Source organism: Solanum pennellii, chromosome 2 (genome assembly GCF_001406875.1).
Source record: "Solanum pennellii chromosome 2, SPENNV200".
Lineage (NCBI taxonomy): Eukaryota > Viridiplantae > Streptophyta > Magnoliopsida > Solanales > Solanaceae > Solanum > Solanum pennellii.
This window is the reverse complement of record NC_028638.1, coordinates 53,733,420-53,751,948: the sequence shown is the minus strand read 5'-3', so window position 1 is coordinate 53,751,948 and position 18,529 is coordinate 53,733,420. Positions and strand designations below refer to the sequence as shown.

Below are 18,529 nucleotides of genomic sequence, written 5' to 3'. Positions count from 1 at the left end.
CCCAACAAGCAAACCTCTAAACACAAGTTAAGTGAACAAAATACGGGCACTTCTTACACCATATCTAAACCTCCACGCTACAGTCTAATAGTTTACAGTTTACCAAACACACAACTCAATAACCACACTCTATCAGTTTACACATTCTCAATAACAACTCAATATTCAACAGTCACAAGCTTCACAGAGAAACACTCACAAGATCAACAAAACACATGTTCAAGTTCATCAATAATAAAATGTGTAATGCCATGAGATGCAATGTCAAGTATAGTGATGCATGTCTTCCCTAACGATACACACCCGCTGTCTCTCAGTCCGGGACCCATGGGGGACATATCTGTCCATGCATCTGTCGCGGCGCACGACACGACCCTCGATAATAGTAACCTTCGCGGCGCGCGATACGTCCCTCGAAATATGATATCCATCGCGGCGCGCGATACGACCCTCGAAATGGTACATCCTCTTACCACAACCATGTCTCAAGTACAATGCAAATTACATGCTCAAATGAAAAATGAGGAGATAACCATTTTGATACCAAAGCTCAATTTACAACAAGGAATACAACACCAACAAATAAGCAACAAGTCTCCAAATCATTCTCAACATCACACAAGAAAATACACGAATTTCATACGCTTAACAAGGGTTTAGAAATCCACTTGCCTTAGTCAATCGAATAATTACTCTAGGGCTTGAGCCTTCCCTTTCCGTTGAGCTTCCGAACCAATGGAATCTATTCAAGTATATATTCACAATAAAGTTTTAGAATTAACAACACCCACATTTTTATTTGTTTAACCTTGACCTAAAAATACACCCAAATTTATAATCAAGTTACTAAATCTTGATTCCAACCAATAAGTCAAATCTCATATTTTCTAAATTTCAAGTCAATTAGGTCATAATTTATCCAAACACCACAACCGTGAAAGTTCTTATATAATTATACTATACTCAATATTTAATATCACATCTTAATATGTCAAAACTTGAATCATAATGTGATAACTAAACAATTAACTAAATCAGATGTGCCTCAAAACAATTTACAGATTAACATATTTCTAATGTTCAACTATAAACATTAATTAAATAAATTATTCACTAAGCAATCATGTCCAATGATTAGGCATTATTATCCAATTATTAGGTCATCATTGGACAATGATTAGACTATTTAAATTAATCATATGCTTACCCAATTTCAATATGTATGCCACTGCCAATTCTTGTTTCAAATTCCCTTCTTCCATTCATATTATAATGTTATGTACACGTGTATAGTGATAAACAAGACATTTTCACAAGGCATTTAATGCATAAGTTGTTTACCTGAAGCAGCAGTCGAACCCTTCGTCCTCGTTCCGTCGATCTCCTTTCTCCTTTTCCTTTTATGAATTTATTAAGTACTAATTGTGATAGGTTTTACCCACATATTTTATTAAATAAAGGCTAAATAGTATAGGGTCTTAAATAAATTATCACTTTAGCCCATAAACTATCAATTAATTAACTCAAGTTACACTAATATTTAAAATTTCCAAAAATGACCTTCCGGATCATTACATTATCCACCACTAAAAATCATGTTCGTCCTCGAACATAAAGTAAAAGAAAGTACCTGAAGCTTCAAAAAGTTGAGGATATCTGGCACGCATGTCAGACTCAGTCTCCCAAGTTGCCTCTCCCACTGATCGGTGCTTCCATTGCACCTTCACTGAAGCAATCTCTTTGGTCCTAAGCTTTCGAATTTGCCTATCCAAAATAGCTATAGGCTCCTCCTCAAATGTCAAGTCTGGACCCAGCTCCACAGAATCGAGTGAAATCACATGAGATTCATCCGGAATATACTTCCGAAGCATAGAGACATGGAAAACAGGATGAACTGCCGACAAACTAGGTGGCAAGGCCAACTTATAGGCCACCTCTCCCACTCGGCTCAAAATCTCAAAAGGTCCAATGAACCTAGGGCTAAGCTTGCCCTTCTTTCCAAACCTCATCACACCCTTCATGGGTGATACTCGAAGCCAAACATGATCACCCTCCATAAACACCAAAGCTCTAACTCTCCGGTCTGCATAACTCTTCTGTCGACTTTGGGCTGTCAATAATCTATACTGAATCATACGGACTTGCTCCATAGCATCTCTAAGCAAGTCTGTATCCAAAGAGTCCATCTCCGCCGAATCAAACCAACCAATCGGAGACCTACACCGCCTTCCATACAACGCCTCAAATGGGGCCATCTGGATACTAGAGTGATAACTGTTATTATAGGCAAACTCCGCTAATGGTAAATGTTGATCCCATCTAGCACCAAAATCGATCACACACGCTCGAAGCATATCTTCCAATACCTGAATGGTCCGCTCAGATTGACCATCTGTCTGAGGGTGAAATGCCGTACTCATATCTAACTGGGTACCCAGACCATGTTGTAATGCCTTCCAGAAATGAGAAGTAAATAGTGAACCCCGATCTGATATGATAGAAATCGGAACTCCATGTAGTCGCACAATCTGACTGATATATAGCTCGGCTAACTTTTCTGCTGTATACTTCACCCGAACCGGGATGAAGTGGGCAGACTTGGTCAGCCTATCAACAATAACCCAAATAGAGTCATAACCACTCGCTGTGGTAGGCAAACCCACAACAAAGTCCATAGTAATCCGCTCCCACTTCCAAGTAGGAATAGGCATCCTCTGAGATACACCCCCGGGCCGCTGGTGCTCACACTTGACCTGCTGGCAAGTCAAACACCTCGAAACAAAGTCTGAAATATCTCTCTTCATCCCACACCACCAGTAATGCAGACTCAGATCATGATACATCTTCGCCGCTCCCGGATGGATGGAATACCGAGAACAATGGGCCTCCTCAAGAATCAATCTAATCAAATCGCCTGTCCTGGGCACACAAATTCTGCCTCCGATCCTCAAGACACCATCAGAATCAAGGACAGCCTCCTTAGCTTCCCCTCTCAATACTTTGTCTCGAATGAGACATAATTTTTCATCATCAAACTGGTGTGCACGGATTTGCTCGACTAAAGAAGACCGAGCCTCAATAAAAGCAATCATCCCATCACTCTCTTCTGAAATCTGCAAGCGGACAAGACTGTTAGCTAATATCTGCACATCTCTAGCCAATGGTCTCTCCTCAATACTAAGCGCTGCAAGACTCCCCATGCTAGGAGTCTTCCTACTCAGAGCATCGGCCACAACATTGGCCTTTCCTGGATGATACAAAATGGTCACATCATAGTCCTTCAGCAACTCAAGCCATCTCCGTTGCCTCAAGTTCAAATCCCTCTGGCTAAAGATATACTGAAGACTCCGATGATCAGTGAAGATCTCACAATGCACTCCATACAAATAATGACGCCATAACTTCAGTACAAATACCACAGCCGCTAACTCCAGATCATGAGTAGGGTAGTTCTTCTCATGGGACTTCAATTGCCTAGAAGCATAAGCAATCACTTTCCCCTTCTGCATCAACACACCACCCAAACCAACTCCTGAAGCATCACAATACACAGTAAAGTCTACACCTTCCTCAGGTAGAGTCAACACAGGAGCAGAAGTCAACAAAGTCTTGAGCTTTTGAAAGCTCTCCTCACACTCATCAGACCACTGAAAACTCACATCCTGTCGAGTCAATCTAGTCAATGGAGCTGCAATAGTAGAGAAACTCTGAACAAATCGTCGATAATAGCCTGCCAATCCCACAAAACTCCTAATCTCAGTAGGTGAAGTAGGTCGCGTCCAGCCTCTAACTGCCTCAATCTTGGCCGGATCTACTCTAATACCCTCCTTGGACACCACGTGTCCCAAGAATGTCACAGAAGTAAGCCAGAACTCACACTTTGAGAACTTGGCATACAACTTCTCTTCTCTCAACCTCTGAAGTACAATCCTCAGGTGTCGGACATGGTCCTCCTCAGTCTTAGAGTAAACCAAGATGTCATCGATGAAAACAATCACAAAAGAATCAAGGTATGGTCGAAACACCCCATTCATCAACTCCATGAATGCTGCAGGAGCATTAGTCAATCCGAAAGACATCACTAGAAACTCATAATGCCCATACCGGGTCCGAAAAGCTGTCTTAGGGATATCTGATGCCCTAATCTTCAACTGATGATACCCAGACCTCAAATCAATCTTAGAGAACAATGATGCTCCCTGTAACTGATCAAATAAGTCATCAATACGCGGAAGAGGATACTTATTCTTCACTGTTACCTTGTTCAACTGTCTGTAATCAATACACATTCTCATAGTCCCATCCTTCTTCTTCACAAACAATACAGGGGCACCCCAAGGTGATACACTAGGGCGAATAAAACCCTTACTCAATAAATCCTGCAACTGATCCTTCAATTCTTTCAACTCTGCTGGAGCCATACGGTATGGAGGGATAGAAATAGGCTTAGTGCCCGGCTCCAAATCAATAGCAAAATCGATATCCCTATCGGGAGGAACACCTGGAAGATCAGAAGGAAATACATCGAGAAACTCCTGAACCACGGGAACAGATTCCATGGGAGGTGGTTCAACACTAGTATCCCGAATAAAAGCTAAGTAAGACAAACACCCCCTCTCCACCAACCTCTGAGCACGGATAAAAGAGATGACCTTTCTAGGATAAGAACCACTAGCACTCTTCCACTCAACCCTCGGAACACCAGGCATTGCTAAAGTCACAGTCTTTGCATTACAATCAAGGACAGCATGATAAGGAGAAAGCCAATCCATACCCAAGATAACATCAAAGTCTACCATCCCCAGAATGATTAAGTCTACCCAAGTGTCATACCCAGCCAAAGAAACAAGACAGGATCGATACACTCGATCCACCACTAAGGGCTTACCCACGGGTGTAGAAACACGAATAGGTACAGTCATGCTATCACATATCATATCAAATTTAGCAGCAAAATACGTAGACACATAAGAGAATGTAGAACCTGGATCAAACAACACAGACGCAGGTCGATGGCATACTGGGATGATACCTGTAATAACAGCATCGGAGGTCTCCGCCTCAGGTCTCCCGGGGAAAGCATAGCAGTGGCCTCCTCGTCCACCTCCATCCTGGGTGGTACCTCTACCCCCACTCTGCTGAGCTGCAACACCACTACTAGAAACTCTATCACCTCTACCTGACTGAACTCTGCCACGACCTCTACCCTGTGGTGCTGGTGGTCTAGTCTGGAATGAAGAATTAGGTCGAGGCCCACCACGACCCCTTTGTGAAGTACACTGCCGCATTAGATGATCGGGATCTCCACAAGTAAAACAAAATCTCTGACCTGGGAACTGTTGTGTGGACCCTGAAAACCCACTATAATTGCCTCGCCCTGTAGGTCGCTGCTGTGAACCGTACGAGCCCTGACCTGGGCCATAAGAACCCCTAGATGTCTGGCCACCCTCAAATGTCGGCATAGATGCATGAATAGGTCCCCGCTGCTGAAAAGAACCACTCACTCTCTGTGATCCCCTACCTCCAGATGAGGCACCATGAAACTGGCCTGATATACGGGCCCTTTTAGGGTCCCCAAACTCCTCTCTCTCCATCAATTCCGCCTCTTTGGCGGCGCTCACAATGGACTGGAAAGAAGTCCCCTCCCTAGATGTCCGAAACACAGCTGACCTGATAGAGAAAGTCAATCCCCTCACGAATCTGCGGATCCTCTCTGTCTCATTTGGAATAATGGCCAACGCATGCCTAGACAACTGGCAAAAACGTGCCTCATACTCTGTAACCGATAAACCATCCTGTCTCAGACTCTCAAACCTCAAGCGACTCTCCTCTCTCACGCTCCATGGGATAAAACGATCTTGGAATGCGCTAGCAAACTGCTCCCAAGTCACTGGAGGAGATCCAACTGGCAAACATCCCGAATAAGTCCTCCACCAGTCTCTCGCTGGTCCACGAAGCTGGAGTGTAGCATATCTAACCCCATGTGACTCAGCTAATCCAACCACCTCTAGTAACTCTCGGCAGGTAGTTAGAAACTCATGAGCGTCCTCGCTCTTCCCACCCTGAAACTGAGGTGGGTCCATCTTTCGAAATCTCTCATACCTACGCTGCTCATCCTCTGTCAGAACAACCATCGATGCAACTTGACCCCCAACTGCTGGTGCAACATCATTCTGAACCGCGGGATCTACTGGTAGTTGCCCCACCGCATCCTGAACAACCGGAGCTTGTTGCTGCTCTTGGGTCTGAGCCCCCTCTCTAGTACGAGAGTCATGTGGTGTGGTAGTTGCACCACCACCCTGAGAAAAGCCCTCTAACACACTTAACACCCTCAATAGCGTATCCTGAAGCAAAGGTGTGACTACGGGATCTGGAGGAACCTGGTCCTCTCTGTCATTAATCTGAGGTTCGGTAGAGACCTCTCTAGCACGACCTCTCACTGGTGCTGCTCCACGTCCACGACCTCTGGCTACTGTCGCACTACTAGCACGACCTCTAGCTCGAGATCTACCCCTACCTCTAGCTGGGGCCTCAACAACTGCCTCGGGAAGTGCCTCCCCTCTACCACCAGTAACATTAGTTCTAGTTCTCGTCATCTGTCAAAAGAGTATACAACAACTCAGTACTAAAGAAGGTGACTACGCACGATGAGAAAGAATGAACAAAAAGAAGTTTCCTAGTAATCCTCGTAGCCTCTCAGAGATAAGTACAGACGTCTCCGTACTGATCCTTGAGACTCTACGTAGACTCGGCTTGTATACACGTGAGACCTATGAACCTGGGGCTCTGATACCATTTTGTCACGACCCAAAAATGGGTGTGATGGCACTCGTCTTATCCCACCAAGACAAGTCAGCCTAAAACCAAATATCTAACAAAGTGCGGAAGTAAATGACAATCCAACAACAATTCCTATTATGAAACCAAGTCATATTAATCCAATCCCCAAAATCAGGTTGTCACGTGCACAAGCCTCTAATGTAAATATTAGAATTGAAATAAAATAGAAGTCTAAATGAAGTTGTCTTTCAAGTAAAAACAAAGTCATAAACTGGAGTAGGAAAGTTCGCTGAGATGACAAGCAGCTACCTCACAATCCTCCACAAGATGCCTCGGAAACGAAAAGAATGACAGGTATCACGAAGATCCAGGCTCGTATCCTACAAAAATTTGTAGAAGCAAGGGGTGAGTACCAAACCACGCGGTACCCAACAAGCAAACCTCTAAACACAAGTTAAGTGAACAAAATACGGGCACTTCTTACACCATATCTAAACCTCCACGCTACAGTCTAATAGTTTACAGTTTACCAAACACACAACTCAATAACCACACTCTATCAGTTTACACATTCTCAATAACAACTCAATATTCAACAGTCACAAGCTTCACAGAGAAACACTCACAAGATCAACAAAACACATGTTCAAGTTCATCAATAATAAAATGTGTAATGCCATGAGATGCAATGTCAAGTATAGTGATGCATGTCTTCCCTAACGATACACACCCGCTGTCTCTCAGTCCGGGACCCATGGGGGACATATCTGTCCATGCATCTGTCGCGGCGCACGACACGACCCTCGATAATAGTAACCTTCGCGGCGCGCGATACGTCCCTCGAAATATGATATCCATCGCGGCGCGCGATACGACCCTCGAAATGGTACATCCTCTTACCACAACCATGTCTCAAGTACAATGCAAATTACATGCTCAAATGAAAAATGAGGAGATAACCATTTTGATACCAAAGCTCAATTTACAACAAGGAATACAACACCAACAAATAAGCAACAAGTCTCCAAATCATTCTCAACATCACACAAGAAAATACACGAATTTCATACGCTTAACAAGGGTTTAGAAATCCACTTGCCTTAGTCAATCGAATAATTACTCTAGGGCTTGAGCCTTCCCTTTCCGTTGAGCTTCCGAACCAATGGAATCTATTCAAGTATATATTCACAATAAAGTTTTAGAATTAACAACACCCACATTTTTATTTGTTTAACCTTGACCTAAAAATACACCCAAATTTATAATCAAGTTACTAAATCTTGATTCCAACCAATAAGTCAAATCTCATATTTTCTAAATTTCAAGTCAATTAGGTCATAATTTATCCAAACACCACAACCGTGAAAGTTCTTATATAATTATACTATACTCAATATTTAATATCACATCTTAATATGTCAAAACTTGAATCATAATGTGATAACTAAACAATTAACTAAATCAGATGTGCCTCAAAACAATTTACAGATTAACATATTTCTAATGTTCAACTATAAACATTAATTAAATAAATTATTCACTAAGCAATCATGTCCAATGATTAGGCATTATTATCCAATTATTAGGTCATCATTGGACAATGATTAGACTATTTAAATTAATCATATGCTTACCCAATTTCAATATGTATGCCACTGCCAATTCTTGTTTCAAATTCCCTTCTTCCATTCATATTATAATGTTATGTACACGTGTATAGTGATAAACAAGACATTTTCACAAGGCATTTAATGCATAAGTTGTTTACCTGAAGCAGCAGTCGAACCCTTCGTCCTCGTTCCGTCGATCTCCTTTCTCCTTTTCCTTTTATGAATTTATTAAGTACTAATTGTGATAGGTTTTACCCACATATTTTATTAAATAAAGGCTAAATAGTATAGGGTCTTAAATAAATTATCACTTTAGCCCATAAACTATCGATTAATTAACTCAAGTTACACTAATATTTAAAATTTCCAAAAATGACCTTCCGGGTCATTACATTATCCACCACTAAAAATCATGTTCGTCCTCGAACATAAAGTAAAAGAAAGTACCTGATGCTTCAAAAAGTTGAGGATATCTGGCACGCATGTCAGACTCTGTCTCCCAAGTTGCCTCTCCCACTGATCGGTGCTTCCATTGCACCTTCACTGAAGCAATCTCTTTGGTCCTAAGCTTTCGAATTTGCCTATCCAAAATAGCTATAGGCTCCTCCTCATATGTCAAGTCTGGACCCAGCTCCACAGAATCGAGTGAAATCACATGAGATTCATCCGGAATATACTTCCGAAGCATAGAGACATGGAAAACAGGATGAACTGCCGACAAACTAGGTGGCAAGGCCAACTTATAGGCCACCTCTCCCACTCGGCTCAAAATCTCAAAAGGTCCAATGAACCTAGGGCTAAGCTTGCCCTTCTTTCCAAACCTCATCACACCCTTCATGGGTGATACTCGAAGCCAAACATGATCACCCTCCATAAACACCAAAGCTCTAACTCTCCGGTCTGCATAACTCTTCTGTCGACTTTGGGCTGTCAACAGTCTATACTGAATCATACGGACTTGCTCCATAGCATCTCTAAGCAAGTCTGTATCCAAAGAGTCCATCTCCGCCGAATCAAACCAACCTATCGGAGACCTACACCGTCTTCCATACAATGCCTCAAATGGGGCCATTTGGATACTAGAGTGATAACTGTTATTATAGGCAAACTCCGCTAAGGGTAAATGTTGATCCCATCTAGCACCAAAATCGATCACACACGCTCGAAGCATATCTTCCAATACCTGAATGGTCCGCTCAGATTGACCATCTGTCTGAGGGTGAAATGCCGTACTCATATCTAACTGGGTACCCAGACCATGTTGTAATGCCTTCCAGAAATGAGAAGTAAATAGTGAACCCCGATCTGATATGATAGAAATCGGAACTCCATGTAGTCGCACAATCTGACTAATATAAAGCTCGGCTAACTTTTCTGCCGTATACTTCACCCGAACCGGAATGAAGTGGGCAGACTTGGTCAGCCTATCAACAATAACCCAAATAGAGTCATAACCACCCACTGTGGTAGGCAAACCCACAACAAAGTCCATAGTAATCCGCTCCCACTTCCAAGTAGGAATAGGCATCCTCTGAGATACACCCCCGGGCCGCTGGTGCTCACACTTGACCTGCTGGCAAGTCAAACACCTCGAAACAAAGTCTGAAATATCTCTCTTCATCCCACACCACCAGTAATGCTGACTCAGATCATGATACATCTTCGCCGCTCCCGGATGGATGGAATACCGAGTACAATGGGCCTCCTCAAGAATCAATCTAATGAAATCGCCTGTCCTGGGCACACAAATTCTGCCTCCGATCCGCAAGACGCCATCAGAATCAAGGACAGACTAGTCAAGGCTAGGAGTCCTTTTTGGAAGACTTAGACATTCTTAGAATGTAGTCATGCCTTGAGTGCATGAACATAGGGACTTGTATAGTTGTATTTATTTACTCTTAGTGGTTAGAGTAGTATAAATAGTAGGGTCATTGTATTTGTAAAGCATCCACCAACATTTGAATACAAGTCTTTCTTCCAAAATTGTCTTTTGTCTTTCTTCTTGATTTCTCTTAGCGATCCAAATTGTGAGAGGCTTACTTGAGTTTGCAAGAATCGTGAAAGAATCGTGAGTAAACCGTCAAGTGCCACACGGAGTCTTGTCCGAATCAAAAAGTCCGTGACAGTAGAGTGTCAAAAGTACAGCCCAAGTAAAGCGAACATCACCAGAGATGATTTTTTCATTTTCATCTTGTTGGATAAGCCCATTTTCTGATAGTTTCAACTTTCCGTCTATAAATGTTCTTACTTTCTTTAAATCATCTGCGTTGTTTCCATAAATTTCAAATATCATAGATTACAAAATACAAGAGAATTAATGAAGAACAGAAAAACATGTCATCTGTTCTAAATACGCATATATACTTCTTTCTTTTTTCACGCTCGGTGCTCAAAGTCCATCCATATTAGAGCTCCGACTAAATTCGTTAGGGCCGAAAATAAGTAGGTGTAAATGCGGAAGCTAGCAAAGCAAATCTCAAAAGACCACGAGTAAGAAGACAACGAAAAATATACCAAAAGACACAAAGATTTAACGTGGTTCGGTCAATCGACCTACGTCCATAAAAGAGATGAGCAATCCACTATAAATATGAGAGTACAAAATACAGAGGGAAACAACCTCTACCAATTCACTCGGAATACATGGGAGGTTCACACAAGTGATAACCTATCAAGCTTGTGATCCACAAATTCTCCCTCTAACCAAAACTCTCAAAGCCATTAAGACTACATTGTGAATGTTAATTAAGTTAGAAGGAACATGTCTCTATTTATAGAGTCCTAAACATTTTCCTACTAGAAAAAAGATTGGTCAATCAAAATCCTTTTCCTAAAAGGAAAACCTATTTATGGTAAGAAATCAGGGCAAATAAAACCCAACATTCGGATTGTGCACTGCATGACCTATTCAGGGGTGGTGCTCCCAACAGGATTTTTTGCAGGGTCCATTCGGGGTGACACTCTAACTTAATTTTTTCCATACCAGGACTAGAATCCGAAACCTCTGATTGAGGATGAAATACTCCCACTAATGCACCACAACCCATGTTGGTAATATATATGTTCATTTAGAGCAAAAATGTAAAACTATTGCAGTAATGTATGAAATATTTAATTACCACCAAGGGGTACGTATGTTCAAGTGACCCGTTTTGATTTCATCTAAGCCCGTAGGAGTTTCCGTGGACTTGTAAAATTTAAAAGACTTCAGAGGGCACTGACTTGCAACTTCTTTAGGTGCATCGAGTTTCATCTGTGCATGCACACGTACAACATTAATATTACCAACAATAATAAAAAATAATTAGCCAATGTAACTATTTTAGTAGTAAAATGAAATTATCTAAGATGGAGCTTTGATTCTTGACCTGTTTAGTGTCTTCCATATGATCCATCCAATCATGAATCATAAATTGTATCCAAGAGGCAGCTATTATGTTAAGTTGTTTTCCAGTGTCTATGAATTTTCTACGTGCTAGTAGCTTTTGAGTCGAAAATCAAACAAATTAATTTGGTAACCTAAAAAAAAATAGAAGATATATATAATTAATCTAATAAAACAATTACCAGAAACAAAAATTTGTTGATTAGAGTCATTTCATCAAATACTTGAAAATCTTTGTGAATGAAATTACGAAGATGGGATAGCAAGAGATTCTCGAGGAATGACATAACCAAACACGTTACGTTATTAATTTCGTCCTTAATTTTTACGATGATAAAGATAATTGTAATATGATATGATGGCTTTTTTTTGCTTAATTTTGAGTATATATGAACATCCTCTTTATATAATATTAATATAGATACTACTATATAATTTACAAAAGCATAAGACATTAGACACCTACGTACGTAAAATAAAAAAATAAAAATAGCACACATTGGATCATGGATTACTTTGACAATTCTGACATTGTAGCCAAACGAATTAGTTACGTTCTACTTGAAATTTGAGTGACTAATTCCTCAACTTACCCTAAATTTCAATGCCAAGATTTATGGAAGTGAACCTATGGGTAGCTCAATAAAATTTATGCAACACCTATATATAAATAAAAATCTTACTTATTTTTTTCCCACGAAGCTAATTATAAAGTATTTACCCCCAGATATCGAGATGGCCGGGTTTCGAATTAGAAAGCCTTTTACCATCAATATTAATTTGTATATTGGAAGTGCCATGGATGGAAAATTTAAAGGAGATTTGTTAAATAATTATACTTGTGGCGTGTTCACGCAGGAATATACGATGTGGTTATATCGATGCCTCATGCTGTTCAAAATTTCAAGAATCAAATAGTACTGTAAATAATATTTTAAAGATCAAATTGAAACATACATGTACCTTTTGATAATTTCAAGTATCTAAGTATGATAGATAATGCACTACCGCTAATTCTAAACTTCTAGATAAAGATAAATACCTACTTTTTGTTAATTAGTCTTTATTCATTTTGGACACCTCATGTTGAGTTTTGATGTGTCATTTTGACACTTTTTGCTAACTTGACATATTTGTATGTGATGCACCCATTTTGAGTGCGTGAGGGGTTCTTTTTTGGATTTTTTTCAACTTTTTTCCTTCTTCTTCACTTTTTAGCCTTACCACTTATTCCACCTTCCCCATGAAAATTCATGATAAAAAGAACTTACAAAATATGAAAAATAAAATAAAAAACTATCACACTAATTTTAAAAACATTTATAAGAACAAAAATTTTAGAAATCATTACACTAATTTTGAAAAGATTTTTTAGAACAACACATATTTTTTCTCAAAAAAATTAGAAGAATGTCATATATAATTTTCAAAATCAATTAAAAAAGCCTAAAATCTAATGACCTTTTTTTAAAAAAAAAAAATGGAAGAAGGAACCAAGAAAATGGTTATAGAGTTGGGGAGGCAAAAGGAACGTAAGGCAGATAGGATAGGGGTGGGGTGATATAAGGTGGAGTGGAATGGTAGAAAATAGATAATTTTATTATTTACTTTTGCTGAAAAATTAGTTGTTTTTTTAAAAATTTATTTTAAAATTATTGTTTTTACATTCAAATGTCACATGTCAGCTTTTAATTAGTCACCATGACATGTCATTTGCAAGTGTGTTGATTGTCAAAAAGGTGTCAAAATGGCATAGTGAACCCCTATTTGAGATACTTAAAATGAACAAAGCCTATTTAAAATGTCTAAGTGAAAAAAGGTCTGCCGATGAATTCAGCCTTTTCCATACAACAAGCTGGTCCATATATAGGATTGCTACATCTCCTCGACGATTTAGTAATAAGACATTGCATGATATATATATAATAATACGAATTACTAAGTAATAGTTATTTTCACAGACCAAGAAACAATATATTATTTTGATGAAATAGAACAAGACACCTTAAATACAAACTTGTACGTATTACGGTATTAATAAATAGTTACACACATGATTTTGAGGTCTACTACTGAGGAACACGAAAATAGAGTGGAATAGGATTATGAGGTTGTGGAGAAGAATCCCAAACAGAGAAGGCACTGTTTGAATCCATCCATTTATCAGTCATTTCTGGATAATGACGATCTAACACATCTTTTAAACTCTCAGTAGTATTCACCCATTCTAATCCTTTTTTTGTGTATGTCTCCTCGTTGTAATTGCTTGTGAAAAATCTATCTGCCTCTAACCTCCTGTAAATTCGAATGTTACCTGATTGTGTAAAAAAAAAACATAAAATTTTCTTGTTTAGTTACAAAACCTTATAGCCATGAGAAGGAATATGTTGAAGGCTGTTTCTGAAATGGCAAATCCTTTAATCTTTTTCTCCGCCATGAGTCCCACTAATAAATCCAACTCTTCTATATCATCATCGTATACTTCACGAAGTGTTTTGATTGCTTCTTCATCATCTGTCAAATCTTCCCATTTCGAAATAGGAATTTGAAGCATTCCTCTTCTAAAGTCATTGTACCTAGGAATACTTCTTTCTCTATCCCTATAAACTGCCATCAAAATATAATTAATGAAAAAAAAAAAAGAAATACTCATATGACTATGGTTAACCAATTAAATAGCAGAGACATTTTTGGACCAAATTATTAACAGTAAAACTCGATATTCTGATTGTAATAGAAAATAAACTTACTTTCAAGGGCTGGAAGGTCAATAGGATGTGGCCTATCAGTTCCATCAACATCTTGGGCAATAAGATCTCTCATCCACACTGGATAGTTCCAAAGCTCAAGAGCTCCACTAGCTTGGTGGCCCATTGAAACCATTTGCTTAGTAAACCCAATTCTTGATAAATTCTCTTTTCCTTTACTCCCAACTACTTCTTCCATGGGAATTCTACAATTTCAGTATCGCAATGAGAAATTAAATTATTATTTTTTGTCAGTATATATTAAAATAGCGTATATAATGAGGACTTACTCATTAGTTAAAGGAAGAGATTTGTTTGGTCCAGGCGTGGCATCTATATTTCTTAGCTGAAGTGTATCAGGTAGGAGTTGATGCATTCGATAGACACTCGTAAATTCCTCAGTTAAGGAATAAGGCACTCCATGATTCTCAGGTTTTTTCATTCCCACAACACCACTTAAAATGGGACCAACATGACCAAATGTATCCTTGAATTTCTTTCCTAGTAATCCATACCTGTCATCATACAAATCAATTTTATTTTTATTCATGCGTAACGATAGTACAATTGATATATTAGAGATAAATACTAACCAATTGGCACGCATTCCTGCAAGCATAGTATCGGTTTTCAGAAGCTGAACAGTCCAATCTATGGTGTGAACTTTTGCAATTACAGCTGAAGTGACTAGCCTTGCATGACGATACAACTCTTCATCCTCTAATTCTGGATATTCTTTCTGAAATATTGATAATCGAAGTTTTTTTTTAAAAAAAAAAAAGATTCAATATCATCCACTATCTCAAATATAAACAAATGCGTATTGATAACAACCTGTCTTATTTTTATTTTTCGTGTTACTAATAGTTAGACTCCAATATGATTAATTAGTACGTACGTACCTTCAAAGTGTCACAAACAGCATTGTGCTCTTGAACAAAGAGAGCTTGAAGCGTTAAAAGTCCAGCCCAAGTGTTACGAACATCACCAGAGATAATTTTTCCATTTTCATCTTGTTGGATGAGTCCATTTTCAGCTAATCTCAGTTTTCCGTCTTTAAATGTTCTCACTTTCTTCAATACATCCTCGTTACTTCCATAAATTACACTTCCGTCCCTTCATATGAATATTAAAATAATTATTTATTTTGGACCAAATAATAATTTAGTTTGTCTAAATGAATTATTTATGATAAATATTTAGAAATATTACCACCAGGGAGTACGGCTGTTCAAGTGACCGGTTTTGATTTCATAAAAATCTGTAGGAGTTTCTTTGGATTTGTTAAACCTAAAGGACTTGAGAGGGCATTCATTAGCAACTTCTTTTGGTGCCCTTAGCTCAACCTGTGCACAAAATTTATATAGTTTGTCACAAATTATATTTTTCGAGAAAATTACCATCTAATATCTTTGGGACATTCTAGTTTATAAAATTATGTACACAGTACGTAATTATACACTATATATGAAGTGTATAAAAAATGCTCATATTGGTGAACTAGCTATGTACATATACGTAAGCTTATCGATTATTTTATTTTCACCAAACTATATGTATATATATATATGAGAAATTCAAGTAGGTTTACCTGTTGAGTATCTTCCAAATGATCGATCCAATCATGAACCATAAATTGTATCCAAGAAGCAGCTATCATATTGAATTGTTTTCCAGTGTCTATGAATTTTCTGCGTGCTAGAAGCTTCGTTGCTACTACCATTGGATCTGGCTTTTTTAACTGCACACGTGTCATTTTATTTTTATTAGAAAAAAGTAAAAACAATATGTTTAAATAATTTGCCGTCATTATATTACCTAAAAGCTAACCCGTCTATTAAAAAAAAATAGTAGTTACTTGTCCTTTACCTCTCTCAATTTTTAGATTTCTTTTTAATTTAATTACTCTTCCCGTCCTAATTCAACTGTTTTTTTTTTTTTTTAGTTTGTTAGGTTAAGTATGACTTAATGTGCTAACATTTAGGATAGTGTTAGATTTGAAATTGCTTCTCTTTTTTTTTTACGTAATATCAAAATAAAATTATGATTTATCGATGTTTGACCCCTCATGTTAAAGTCAGACATATATCAATTTATGATTTACCGGAGGCCTCATATATAAATTTATTTTCTTTATTTTAATAGCAAAAAGTTTATAGAAAAAGTACACATTTTTAATTTAAGCCCACATGAAAGATTCAAAATTTTCTCTTTATTTCTTAATTAGACACTTAAAATAAAACATATATTGATGAGGGTCATTTTTTTTTATCTCGTCTAACTAATTATATTGATAGAGAAAAATCAAAGTGGAGTACCTTATTATTCTGATGAAGAGGCATCATATTCCTGCCAAAGAAAGAAAATTGACTGCCTGTTCCTTCATTAAAAGGGTCATTGAATTTTCCATCAGCAGTTCTGTAAGGGTAATCTGCCGGATTTGATCGAACTCCGGTAGGTGTTCTACCGACGTTGATCAAATTATATTGCTGGTGAAGACTCCGCCGTGCTCCAAGATAAAGTAACCCAAAGAATACCGGTAGCCGGTGCCAAAAGTTATGTTTATCAATAAAATGAACAATCTGCATGCATCTCACATTATTACCAACTACGTACGTAGACAATAAACTAAAAAATTAATATCGAATCAGGATCGACTAAGACATTAAATAAAAGCATTAGGTCGAACTCTTCTTTACCAGAAAAAATAATTTATCGATGAGAGTCATTTTGTCGAAGATCTCATGGAAATCTTTGTGGATGGATTTACGGAGAGAGGATAGCAAGAGATTCTTGAGCATAACAAAAGACATTGGTTATACGAGAAATTAATATCACTTGTAATATGATTTTGGAGTGTACAGGGAGGTAACGTCCTCTATATATATATATAACTTATTCTTTTAAGTAACATAAGCAGAAGAAATGCACTAAGATAATATTATCACAATTGGGAATAAATAATACTAGCATGTTGGATGGCTTTGACAATTATTTTCCAATTTTAGCCGCCAGCTAAATGATAAGATCTTGTAGAAATTTGAAAGGAAAAAAAATTGTATTTATGGTGTGCACATATACAAGACGATATATGAGTCAAAAAGAAAGAGCTGAGATATCATTTTTATATCATATGTGATGACGAATATACTAATTGAAATTCACTTTGTCTTTAGCTCCAGATTTGCAATGTAATAAGTTTTAAACGATTGGTCATTGAATAGACGGTTTTGGATAAAATTATTGTATGATGAATGCGATTCTCTAATTTTAATTATAAATTTTAGATTTAAATTTATGATAATATTTAATTTCAAAATTTTTGTGTGCTCAGCATTATTATTATTATAGTGTATGAATATATTATTTAATAAATTTAATCTATTAAAAATAATATATTTTTATTGTTTAACTATATTTTCAGCCCAACGTCATTTTCCTTTTATTTTCTAAAAAGTCGGAAAAATAAGTATTTTCTCAAAAATGCTATCCTCCTTATTAACACACCCACACGTTTCGGCTCCTAATGGTCGGTTCGGTAAAACACGTTTCTTTCTAGGAATTGCTTAGAAGACTTTGAACGGTTGTTAGTACTAGGTAGGCCGCATTAAAATAAATAATTCATATTTTATGTATGATGTTTGGTAAGAATTTAGATATATGTAATTAATATATAAATTAGTTATGTCACTTACATGATATTATAGGATTATTATTAATATCTTTCATTTAGAGAGATTAGTAAAATATAAGATATAATATCATGATATAAGTTTAGGTAAAAGATAAAAATATTTTTTAATTACTTTTATTATTTTATAGATTTTTCTAATTTTATGATTTATATTTCTACTAGTAGATTTATTTAAATAGATTGACTTACAAATTATTTAGAGAAAATGATTTGTTAATAAATAAATTCAATACAAATCAATACAAATTTGAATTGAGTTATTTAACATTAATTAATTAAAAATACAAAAGTATCACCATGTAACGTTTATGAT

The 18,529-nt window shown here is 37.5% G+C and overlaps 2 protein-coding genes across 2 annotated transcripts; both read right to left on the bottom strand.

The window, feature by feature from the left end:
• Window positions 1-1,586: 1,586 nt before the first annotated feature.
• Window positions 1,587-6,661, bottom strand: LOC107010776. Its single transcript, XM_015210055.2, has 3 exons — window positions 5,033-6,661; window positions 4,627-4,628; window positions 1,587-1,814 (listed from the first exon to the last, which is right to left on the bottom strand). Exons 1-3 carry the CDS (start codon window positions 6,594-6,596, stop codon window positions 1,587-1,589), a joined length of 1,794 nt encoding a protein of 597 aa, XP_015065541.1. The 5' UTR covers window positions 6,597-6,661.
• A 7,066-nt stretch (window positions 6,662-13,727) lies between these two features.
• LOC107009547 (alpha-dioxygenase 1) lies at window positions 13,728-17,528 on the bottom strand. Its single transcript, XM_015208891.2, has 10 exons — window positions 17,222-17,528; window positions 16,841-17,104; window positions 16,114-16,263; window positions 15,735-15,868; window positions 15,425-15,638; window positions 15,116-15,261; window positions 14,813-15,037; window positions 14,526-14,728; window positions 14,139-14,382; window positions 13,728-14,070 (listed from the first exon to the last, which is right to left on the bottom strand). Exons 1-10 carry the CDS (start codon window positions 17,333-17,335, stop codon window positions 13,845-13,847), a joined length of 1,920 nt encoding a protein of 639 aa, XP_015064377.1. The 5' UTR covers window positions 17,336-17,528; the 3' UTR covers window positions 13,728-13,844.
• Window positions 17,529-18,529: the final 1,001 nt, after the last annotated feature.